At 29.9% G+C, this 12,510-nt stretch overlaps 1 protein-coding gene across 7 annotated transcripts in view; it reads left to right on the top strand.

The window, feature by feature from the left end:
- The window catches only part of Ampdeam (AMP deaminase), a 29,900-nt gene that overhangs the window by 1,256 nt on the left and 16,134 nt on the right, over window positions 1-12,510 (top strand). For 3 of the 7 annotated variants that reach the window (XM_072888943.1, XM_072888942.1, XM_072888944.1), the window contains exon 2: window positions 987-1,129. In XM_072888943.1, the coding sequence (XP_072745044.1) occupies window positions 987-1,129 (143 nt within the window). Of the gene's footprint in view, window positions 1-986; window positions 1,130-2,346; window positions 2,723-3,448; window positions 3,656-9,871; window positions 10,103-12,510 lie in introns of those variants that run through there. The other 4 variants (XM_072888947.1, XM_072888946.1, XM_072888948.1 and 1 more) reach the window with 4 other exon arrangements.

Raw genomic sequence — 12,510 nt, 5'->3', positions numbered from 1 at the left:
ATCGAACATATTACGCATATTCGTGAATTTGTTGCACGTGCGTTAACAGGCACAAAAATTTTCCACATTTGCTATTTTTAAAAAAAAAGTATCCACCCCCATTACAGTAACGATTAATTCCTATTTAGATGATTTAGATGAGTGCTCATTAAGCTTTTAATTAAACCGAATGTATGGTAACACTACTTAATAGAATTACAATTCTGTTGTGTCAAACTAATCGAAGTAGAATGACGATTAAGATGCAAATCGAATTATATAAAAACATCTTGTAACTTTATTTAATGCTTATTCGCATCAGATTAATTACTGACTTATTTTCAGAGTTTTTAATAATTTCTTATTAGTAATTATATGATAAATTATGCATATATAAGTTTTATTAGTTTGAAGAATCAATAATTATAATTATAATCAAATAATAATTATATCAAATTTTTTGATATCGAAAATTGTTATTAGTAAACCTGTGCAGTGTAGTTTTATTTCACAATTAGCGTTTTTTTATTGCAAGATGCAATCTCATCGATAAAGATGTTAATTCAAGCATATATTAATTGCGTATATATTGAGAAGAAAACAGTACATGATGTCAGCGTTTTCAATAAAAAACAGTATTATAAATGTAAAAAGTTATTCCTAAATTTTGGATTTTACGCTAAAGATAATTTAATAGCGTCTTTAATATTTTATTTATTATTATAATTTATGATTATAGTATATTAATAATTTTTAGCATATAGTTTAATTATAATAAAGAAAATAATAATTATTAAAAAAGTAATCATTATTACTACATTTATACAATATTTTTTAGAATCTATTATTTTTTTATGTAATCACAAAAAATATATATTTTAAAAAATTTTATTTACTTTATATATTTTCGAGCGCTTATCGAGAAATCTGATCTGGCTGATAATCCAGCTACGTCACCGCTGCGGATAATTAAATATAACTAATTAAGATAATAAATGAATTTGCAGAATTATGGAAGACATGATGGCTGTGAATGGAGTGAAAGAGGTAAACGGCGGGACGGATAGGATCTACTACGACGAATTGGACGGCGAAGGCGATGCTGATAGCTCGACAACTCCGAGTCACAACGTGGATCACCATCGCGATCGTGAGTGCTATATTGATTTTTATTTCATAATGTGAAATCTTTTTCTTTTTATCATAGTCTTAATAAATTAATAATGTGATAAGAACAAGGCGTTGTGCACTCATATGAGAATGTCATGTGCAAAAATTATACAAGACAAGATAATAAGATTCTATAACGGACCTTTATTCGTTGTAGTTATATTTTTTAATTTCTTGAAGTGCAACTTATGAAACAAATTAGTTTTTGAGATAAGTGTTTACTCGCATTAAAATTATTCTTTAACTTCTCACAGACTAATTTTAAAATCATAAAATTATTGTAAATTCGCCAACCACATTTACCCGCTTAGAGAAATTATTGCACACTTTTTTTTATTAACGTAATGATTCTAACAATAAGATTTATGATGATATTATAAAGATATTTTTTTGATTACTTTGGAGTAAATTTTTTTTAGCAAAAAATTTTAATTTTTTTTTCATAATCTCACGTTTTTAAATGTGATGTGACAACTAAATTACCTTTGTTTAGATAGAATTATATCGCGAAATGAGCGCAAAGCATTTAGCTAAACAATTATAATAGTCATGATTCGTGCATGATTAAAACATTTTATCTGGTAGCACGAAAGGCGAAGTTGATTAAAGTTCGCGAGAACGGATGAGATCGATATGAATTATACACATGTAGCAACCGCGATAAAAAAATTAATGTCTCGTCGATCTTCTGTAGTAGAACTCACCTCGTGCCAGGTACACAAGATTATATTATATATATAATATTACAAATATGAAAAAGAAATAAATATCGTAAATAAAATATTGGAAATTGTGAAAAATCGCAATTTTTTGCAGATTAATAGAAGCGAGAAATTATGAAAAATTGTTTAGTTAGTATTTTTCAATATGCTTCTAGTGTGCTACCATCATCGTTTATCTATTTAAATATTTTCTATCTATTTAAATTTTTTATCTATTCAAATTTTGTTATTTATTCCAAAATAATAAGTTTTTCGTTGAACCTTATATTCTATATTTTCGTTTTTGACTTATTTTTAATATTGAGAATGCATATAATATTGAGAAATCTTAATCGAATTTTAATTTATTTACATTCTTCTGTTGATTGACGTGAGCGAAGGTTTTGAAAATTGGCAGGCAGCCTAAGAGTTTCTCTCTGCAGACGGCCGATAATATTTTGGCCGTCGTCACAATGGTACCACCGGTGCTCGTCTCTCGTCTCGTCAGTATGAAGCGAGACTTTCAGAATAGAGGCAAGACAACGTGCGGATTAACGTAGAAATAGAACGTTATTTAACTATAGTTTCGTGATATCCCTCATTGAATTGAATTATGTGCACTCGTAAATTTTGAAAGTGATATACGTGAACTTTGGAAAATCTCATAAAGACACTTTCTGCAATAATTGCACAGTCAATTCGACGGTCAGCGATAATCGTAAATCTTGAAAGTGATGTATGTGAATCTTGGAAAATTCCATGAAAAGAATTGCCGCAGTCAATTCGAAGACTGACGATAAATACATAGCTAGTAAAAACTCCGTTTACTAACGTTTCGTGAATTTTTAAAAATTTAATCTCTATTTGGTTAGGTAAGTCATAAATCATTTCTGCGACGTGTATAATGAGTATTTATATTTTCTGGACAATAAATTACTGAATACTCACAATCAGTTAATGACTTTGAACAACGCAATTCCCTAAATGATATAAAACATCACTTATTATTAAGATTAAACGGAAATTTTGAAAGATTAAATAAAAAATAATTTCTATATCAACTTGATAATTTCTTAATGAATGATTTCTAAATCATATTTATTATTTATCCATTAAATTTATTAAATTGTTGCTATTCCATATTGAAATACGAAATTTTAGTTGAGTCGCTTTTTGAATAAATATTTATTTATTAATGATGAATAAATATTTTCTCTGCTGTATTTTCGGATGTTAGTAAACATATTAGTAACATGTCCGTGCTTTACAATTCTAATTGAATTCATATTTTGCGCTTTTGAGTTTACGTGTTGAAATTGCTCCAGCGTTACCTCGTTTCTCGTTTGCTTTCGTGACCTTCACGCGTTATGTTGGCACGGGACTTGACGAGCACAACGATTAGCGTTATTTATCGCGACGTCTTCGGCATAGCTAAAAAAAAAACACCACGGCATCGCATTAAAAGTCACTTTATCCGCATTGAGTTCGTTTTGTCGTTTGTAATGGAAAAAATTTTTTAAAGTCATAAAAATACGATATCGCAAAAAATTTATTTGTAACAACTTGGAGAGCTTCTCGAAGTTATTTTTTATTATTAGGAGGAACAAGGTTACATTGGTCGAATAAATCTTCTGTCGAATCATTTCGACCCTAGTGCAACTTACGCTGCATCGAGAATCGTGTGAGTCGGGACAACCTCGAGAGAGAAATGTCAATCAGGGGTGTGACCACTTCGGAGAGCGAGGCGTTCCTTGGTTCCTTGCGTCTACCGAATTTTCTGATCGATCCGGATGAATTTTACGAAGGTAAAAAGCGAGCGCGAAGGCTCGAATTCTGTTGCAACGATATTAACCGCTTAATGTTGGTATCGAATTGGCAAAACGCATTCATGTCAGTCTCACTTTATTGCGAAACTGTCTTAGATAGCGACTTTTCTCTGTCGTGCATTTTGTGTAAGGTATGTGAATAACAGTAATGACGAATTTATGTCCGTTGTCGAATTGTTTCTTATCTTACAATCGTCAATAACAACTAACTGTATTTATCTTTCCTTTCAATTGAAACTCGAAACAATTTATTATCAGATTACTGTGTGCTTACAAGATGAGCATGTTCCTACAGATAAACGCATAATTGCGTCTTCTCGGAATTTTCCGACATGATTCACGCCGCGTGCCTTCCTGAAGTTTATCTGAAGCGCTTTTTCTTAAAACTGCAAATTATTCAAGGCACAACCTCTTGCCACAGTGGTAAACAAAGTTGCTTACTAGAAATCATTGAAATAGCACTTTATTTTCGATTTACGAGCATAAAGTGATATTTTAATTATTTCTAATATATTAAGCAACTCTCTGTTTTCATTTAACATTGGTAGAATTATTTCACTCAAATTATCATAATGAGATAGTTTTTAAATGAGCTAAATATTAGAAATATTTCGAGTAATTTTTACATATCTTACAATTAAAACTGACAATGACATATATTATGGCATTTATCTGATGTTGCGCAATTTCAACGCAGTCGGACAGTTTTTTGGCAATTTATTAAAAAAACCGAGTTAATTATTTTAGGAATTTTAAAAGTCCTTATATATCGAGATTATAAAACATAAATTAACTATAAAAATAACTTTTATCTATAATTTTTATCTTGGAACTTAAGCTTATAATTCCAAGCTTCATATTAAATATAATTCATATTAAATATAATATCTTACATTATCACAACATAAAAATGTAACTACATAACATTTTTCAGAAGAATTATTTTATTTTCAAAATTTTTTATATGCGAAACCATAGAATTTAAATACAATAGTTTAATCAAAATTTCGTATATGCTTAGAAGTTTAAAATATTTCTTACATGATATTATCATGTACGAAATATTTATAAAGACATTATAGACGTATAATATTGGAAAATAATTATATACTTTTTTTTATTTATTGTATAGTTTTTTATTGATTTTTGATACATATCATCAATTTATACCTATATTTAGCGAATTTCACAAATCGTGGACTGAATCTTGTACTGAATCTGTACTTGGACCCCTTAATTTCAAGATGTTTATAACACTGCAGTAAACTTTGGCAGGTTGATATTTTCTGGCCTGGGCATTAACATCGTGCCAATAGGTATCGAAAATAACGACGCCGGGTTATTTTTGCTCCGCAATATATTTAAATAGCACATTCTCGTACGAGTGTACCATGCATTAGGCGAGGACGAGGAAGTGCCGGCGTCCTCGATGAAAAAGATTGAGGTGAGCTTCGCAGAGATCCACGGTAACTGTGCCAAGAGGTGGTATTGATCCTTTCCACGGCTACGTCTAGCCACTATGCCACTTTTCTTGGCGCGTGCAAACCCCGTACTGCTGCCAGAAATTGAATCACGCAAATTCACGCGATTGCCATAAATAGACATAACCGTAGGATTCGATCGCGTTCTTCGACGCCTCGAGGAAATTTCCACTGTCTACTTATTGTTAGAACCGAAAACCGTTTACTTTTTTAGGGGGAATAATTTCAATTAACTTCAAATATTCATAGAAATTATCGATAGCTATCAAAAATGTTTTTATTGAAATATTAATTAAAATTTTAAAATTTACGTTATTATATATTAACATTTTTTTTTCCTGATTATTTAAAAGATACACGATGTGTTTTGTTGCGCTGTACTTGCTCAAGACACTATCGTATCTCTTGATAAATTATGTTAAAAACTGATTTATTTCGCATTTATGTGTCTATAATGATAAAATTTTATAAAATTTATATTTATGTTTATATCTTTCTACAAATACGTTTCTTACAAAACTATTTATTACTTTTTCAATTTTCTTGTCATGAATGATACAATCATATTTTTTATTGACCATTAAATAAATTTAATCTTTTAATAAAATTTTACTTTTAATTTAAAAAATTTAGGAAATTTAAATTTAACGAAAGCTACTTTTAGAGATGAGAATTGAAAAAATAGAATTTTATATATATAATATAGACTTATGTTTATGCAAATTTTCTTTGGAAAATCTGCACATTGGTTGAAATACTTATTAAAATAAAATATGTGTATTTTAAGAGATTTTTTTTTTATAAAAGTGTATCTATGTATTTTTTTATTTGTTTTTATATGGCGATTCGAACAAGCTAAACTTGCGGTGGACTTTATTAATACAACTAGCTGCAACGTTAGTTTCAACCTTGACGTTGTAGAATCGACAATGAATTCTTTAAAGCAGAGTTCCCAAGTTTCTCTATAATTAGTTCATGTGTATCGTATACTTGTTATATTGTTGGAACGTATCTACTTACGCGTGGTAAAATTGATTGATAATCATTATCTTGTTATCTTTGATAACGAGAGAAAATTGCGAGATTTTATAGAATAATAAGTTTTTAGTTGTTTAATTTCGTTGCTTTATTTTACACAGATAAGTCAGGTTTTCTTTTATTTTCGTGTTATTTTTCATGATACATATAGTGCAGCAAAAATATTTATATGTGTATGTGTGTGTATGTATAATATATATATACATTTTTACCTGTAAAAAGGAATTTGTATAACTAACAATTTTTCGTTGGATTTGTACATCAAATTTAATTTGTAAAAAAAGCCGCTACATAATTTATTCGGTTATAAATTGTAAAAATTATTTATATATCCGAGGAATTTACATCATGTGATTCATAATCAGATTGGCATGATGTCGGTGTCACCACCGATTGCAGGAAATTCTTCGCGTAAATTGAGGCCATGAGCACCAATTAGTGCAACCGCCGTGTTCGGTGCACGCGAAAACCGTTCGTCACGACAAAAACAGTGTTCCGTAATTAAATCACTAGGTATATTACACATCGCTGAAACAGCTCACGAGTCTGACAAAAAAATGTACGCGTGTATCATGATGTACCGTGGTAAAAAATAGCACACGAGAAAGCGTTATTGTTCATTCTTTATAATCTCTTCTTTTTATATTTTGAAACACATACATGTCAAGTTTTATTCTTGAATTATATATAGATTTATTACCTTTTTCATGATTCACTCTCTCTCTCTCTCTTTTCATCTCTCTTTCATAAATATAATATTGATTGACATAGTATCAAAATACATCGGTACTTTTTATTGTACTTTTAATTGAAACATTGATTAGTATTGTCATATAAACTATTTTTATTTTATTTTTCTTTATCGCGATAATTAATTACCTCTTCTTCTTCCTGTTGTTTATCTCTTGCTTCTTTATGGCATTCGCGAAAACACGGTAATTATACGATCGCGCGCTAATCGGCAGACTATAATTGCGCAGCACTTTACATAGCACTTGAATGTACATTTTATTTTATATTACGATGGAAAACCGTAAAAATCAAATGATTGTACAAAGCTACCATCTATTCCGCATTGGAAAATCATACGGTAAATTTATACGATATTATCTTTGTTGCTAACGAATAATATACGTATATGAATTTTACGGAAATTTTATTATTTCTCAATATAATATGGAGTAAATAGATATATACAAATTAAAATTCAAGATATATAAAATTCAAAATTCAAGAGTTACTTTGCCGACTCGCGCGCGATTGAGTTCAATCGAATGAATTATATAAAATATTTCAACAAATTGCTGATGTATATAATCATCGAATTTGTATATAATATACGATTGATAAATATTAAAATATAAAGTTAATAACAAATATACTGACAAATTAATTCAAGCGTTTGACTATAATCTAATTAATGATTATTTCATTAATGATAGAGAAATAATTGACAATATCTTGATAATACAATATCTCAATAATAAGCGAGTTAATTATTATAGTAGAGTTTCGATAATTTTTTTTTCGTATGGGACGAGAGGAACGGAAAGTTTCTCAAAAGGAATGGTTATTAGATATTTTCACATGTCTTCAGCATATGAAGCATGGTTGCGCGCGTCATCCTGTCATCCCAATGACATGGAGGGGACACGATATTAACGCGTTATTGTTTACATGCTACGGCTTTGTAATCATTTACACGACGACACTCAGCGGCACGAGGTCGTTTTGTAAATCGTATTATCGCTCAAAGTACCGACACAATATAAATTAAAGTTCAAGATGATATCTAAGAATATGTTATCGCAATTGATTTCGCCTGAATAAATCACGTAAAATGTTTCAAAAAAGTGCTGAGGTATATCTATAATCATTGAATTTATATACTACGCCACTGATAAATATTTATATCATATTAAAATACAGAGTGAATAACAGAGGCACTTATTATAATTGAACGTAATTAAATTCTCGAATCAACTTATATTTATTTCGTTAATGATTAAGGAATTCGAAAATAACATCAACAGTTTTACTCTGATATTGCGTAATGATAATATGTAAATATTAATGATTACGAGAATAATTTGGTTAAAAATATAAATAATATAATTCAGTGTTTATTTTTCACAACGTTATGTTTGTTGTGAATTTTGCGACGCAAAGCGCGCTGTTATTTATATATTACGGATTTGTTATTCGCGCAGCGAGCTTTGTGTTCGAGGAGCATAGTTCTGTATCTCATTGTCTTTCAAACTATAATATCACCACAAGTAAAAGATGCCAAATAATTATTTCTTGCAAAAATTAAAAATCGTCAGAGGACAAGTAATTAATTATTGCATTTCTACTGCCAAGTGATTTATAACTTCGTACAACTGATTGTGAGATTTTCATGTTATTCCGTCGTAATACAAAATAAAATGCATGTTAAGTGATATGTAAATTGTCACGTGATTTTGCATTCTGGTCATTAGTGGGCGCGTAAAGGTAATTAAGCGTATTTTCATGAGTAAATGTCATGAAGAAGCAGCAAATGATGAACAAGAACAAAGAAAGAGACTTGGAGAAGTGTCGAATGACAACTTAGCAATGGATGAATAATTCACAATTTTATTAATATATTATTTCATATATATATATATATGTAGTATTCTGACAAGAGAGTTTAAAAGATCAATGTATTGTTTGTAATTGTCAACAATGCTCAACCTTTTACACGAGTATCCATCGAACATTCCATCGTTTGCGCGAAAGCTGGCTTACCTACGCAGTTACGCATGCACGTGGGCATATTTGTCACACCGCGATATGTGGGTCATCCAGGAATAAACATACATGCCAATCGCGAGTGAATATATTATCGAAAATCGTGAAACACACACGTTTTATACCTGTATTATTGAAAATATTAACAAAACACACGTATCGCATCCTGTAACATATTTGTGCCAAATTTCCGGTATCGTCTCGAGTATATGTGTAAGTCATGAATAAAATTGGATATTAATACATTGATGAATTAATACATGATTGCAAAAATGGTGTAAGTAATGGTAATTTCGAAAAACTCATCGAGTTTCATGTGAACGCATCACTTATTACTCTTATTATAATTTTTTCATTTTTATCACATGTGATATTAAAGAAATCACGTAATAAATTTTGTTTAAAGACTGTATGAAAACTTTCTTATGAAATTAATTAATAAATTAGCCTTATTCTTATCGGCCAAACAGAGATGTTGATTCATGGTATTTAATTTGCTTAAGCTTTCTAAAATAATTTCTTTTTTTAGAAACTGTTCTAATATTTTCAATTCATTGAATTCTTCATTATATCTATTGACTTTAATATCGAGGGATCCCTGAATCTCTTCGAAAGACGAAAAAAATATTGTGTAATGAAAAAATTTTATATTAAATATAATCTTTATTTTTTTATTGTTTAACTAAAATAGTAGTCTTAATTCTTATACGTTATATGATTCAATAAATTATTATACGTTAATTATAGTCTGATAAAGATTGAAATGTTTATTTGCGTTGCGCGTGGCGTGAGTCTGCATACACGCACGGATTCCACGATATCGCTCTGCCAAGATTCTGCCAAGTATCCCCCTCTTTTCTCTCCCTCTTCTGTCTTGTCCTACCACAGTTTATTCGACACTCACGACCAGTTGGCATGGTCAGTGCCCTCCGAAGCGTCGTCGACTAAACATATGCAATACAGTTTCTCTTTCGCGGCTCTCGACAGTGAACCTGCATCTCGCGCGCGTCGCGCTCCGTTTTCTCGTAAAATAAAGTTATTGAAGATTTACACACGACAAGGGAGAATAAAACGAACGTCGCACACACATTGAGTCTCGGCTATTTCACGGAAAAAGGCCTTGTATCGTATCTTTGTATGTTATTCAATGACCTGTCAAATTCGAGATGCATTGATTTGTCTAACTCTGGTATCACAACTCGTGGGATTCACACGAGTAATAATAAATTGCTAGATTGTTTGGCATAAGATTGAAACACTTTTTTTTTTTTTTTTTTAGAATAATTTTTAATAGCGAGTTATCAAAATGTTAATAATGTTAATACTCTTGTATAAAAAAATATATATTGTAAATGTTCGAATGATTATTGATATTGCTTTTGATTTATGCAGAAAAATAAAATTAGAAATTATTAAATAAAATGTCTCAACTATTCTAATATTTACTATATTTACTCTAGTATAAACTAATAGAAAAAAGATAAAATTATGGAAAAATAGTAAAGCATTTTCTCAAACTATAATAAGTCTCAAAGAATTTTAATTTACCGTTAATGTTCAAATTAAAAAAATTATAGCATACAATAATTTCCTTGAGTTTTTCCTACAACAAAAATAAATTAAATTTTATTGAACAAAATAATGTCAATATTTATTTAGTGCTATTTGTAAAGCAGCCTATATACGTCATAAATCGTGCGAGAAGACCCAGTTGACCAGGGTTAACGATAATCAGTGTTGATGAACCGGCTCTTAAAATGTGTTGATCGTCAAAAGTCGCTCACCAAGTAAATAACGTTTCAGTGAGAGCATTAATTCGCAATAATCCACGCACGGCTCTTCACTTTTCCAAAAACGCTTCGATAAAATATATCGTTAGTTTGTTGCGTGAGAAGGGTATATTTATCAACAACACGGTGTGCGTAAATATATATGTGACGCATATACACATTGCTGAAATGAATAATAAGTTTATGTTGTGCGAGATTTAATTCAGATATCGTTTCTGTTTTACTTTAAATCTCGTGAATATCGATTTTGATAACGCGAGAGGAATATGTAGCACGAGAGAATTAAATTATGTGTTGTCCGATTGTAACTATTAATATGAATCAAATTTTACATTATTACTTAGGTATCTTATTATTTGAGTATCCGGCTATTTGAAGTCGCAGACAATTCATTGATGATTGAAATAATGAACTGGAACAGAGGCTCGTTTATCATACGTATTCAACCTTGTCATATAAATCATACCGTTTTATATCGCGAAATGTTCCTATAACATACTTTCTCATAGACTTAGTTTTTATTGTACATTTGTACAAAAACATGCTTTTTACAAGCTCAGATATTTTAAATTTAAAGGATCTACTTTTCCTTAATAAAAATTTCTTGAAATACTTTTTGATGGTATGGTTTGAATTAATAAATGTTATCTTTTATGTCTTGAAAACTAATTTTGCAATGATATCTGTGATAATGAATAATTTGTAACGGGACTTAATGTCTGGGAAATCATTAAATTTTTAAGCAAATTGCTATATTTTATTATTTACAATCAATGAAAATTTTGCTCTTTGCTTGTCTCGTATATGCGGTTTAAGCCAAATTTATGCAAATGTCTTCAATGGTGCATTGCAAGTTTTGTGTTGCGTAGAATTTCCGTTCTTTGTATCAGAATCTTGTAATTTGCAGTTGATCCGATGACTCGGTAAACGGGTGAATCATCACATCGGCATTGAAAATAGTAGAAAACGATGTACCGACCTTGCAGAAAAGTTGGGAGTGTGATATCGAAATTTTTCTCGGATTAACTATTTATCATGTGAACCAGTGTTTTTATTATAGTTGCCATTATCAACACTAGGAGAAGAAAAGTGAATTAAAATCGTTTATTAACATCGTGTCGCAAATTCTAGCCGCCAACAGTTTGCTAATTTACATTGAAACGAATTCACATTAATCGAATCTGTTATTTTGTTGCAATGTTCTTTTGTAAACAGCTCTTTTGTAAACGGGTTTTTAAACTGAAAAATATTTTATACATTTTTGTTATTCTTTGCTTATCTTAATATATTTGTTTCGTCTTTTATTTTTATCACAAATTCTTTGACACATGAAAATTTTAATTGCATAAAATAAATATAGTGATTACTCTTTTCTCTTTTCTTTTTTAAGATATTTATTTCTTATAAATTTACATTTCGTATTTTTCTTCTCACATTACAATAATAAGAAAATAAAAAAGAATAATTAGCTTATTTTCTATTTCGTTTACACAGTTGACAAAAATACATTTGTGTGAATTTCATGCAAGTTACACATATAGAAACTGTGTATAGGCGTGATTTAATTATCCCTGACGCAACCCCAATTCACGTATATTCTGACGTAGACTACCATTTATTACGCATAATTCTCTAGCAAGGTTGTAAAGCCTGCGAGTTCGTCGTAATAACTTGTTATTTATTTTGTCATAGTCTTATTTACAAGAATGTGTATGAACCTCTTTGCTCTCGTAGTTGAACCATTGCGTCGAAG

Source organism: Anoplolepis gracilipes, chromosome 3 (genome assembly GCF_047496725.1).
Source record: "Anoplolepis gracilipes chromosome 3, ASM4749672v1, whole genome shotgun sequence".
Classification (NCBI taxonomy): Eukaryota; Metazoa; Arthropoda; class Insecta; order Hymenoptera; family Formicidae; genus Anoplolepis; species Anoplolepis gracilipes.
The sequence above is the reverse complement of the archived record's forward strand: the minus strand, read 5'-3'. Positions and strand labels throughout refer to the sequence as shown.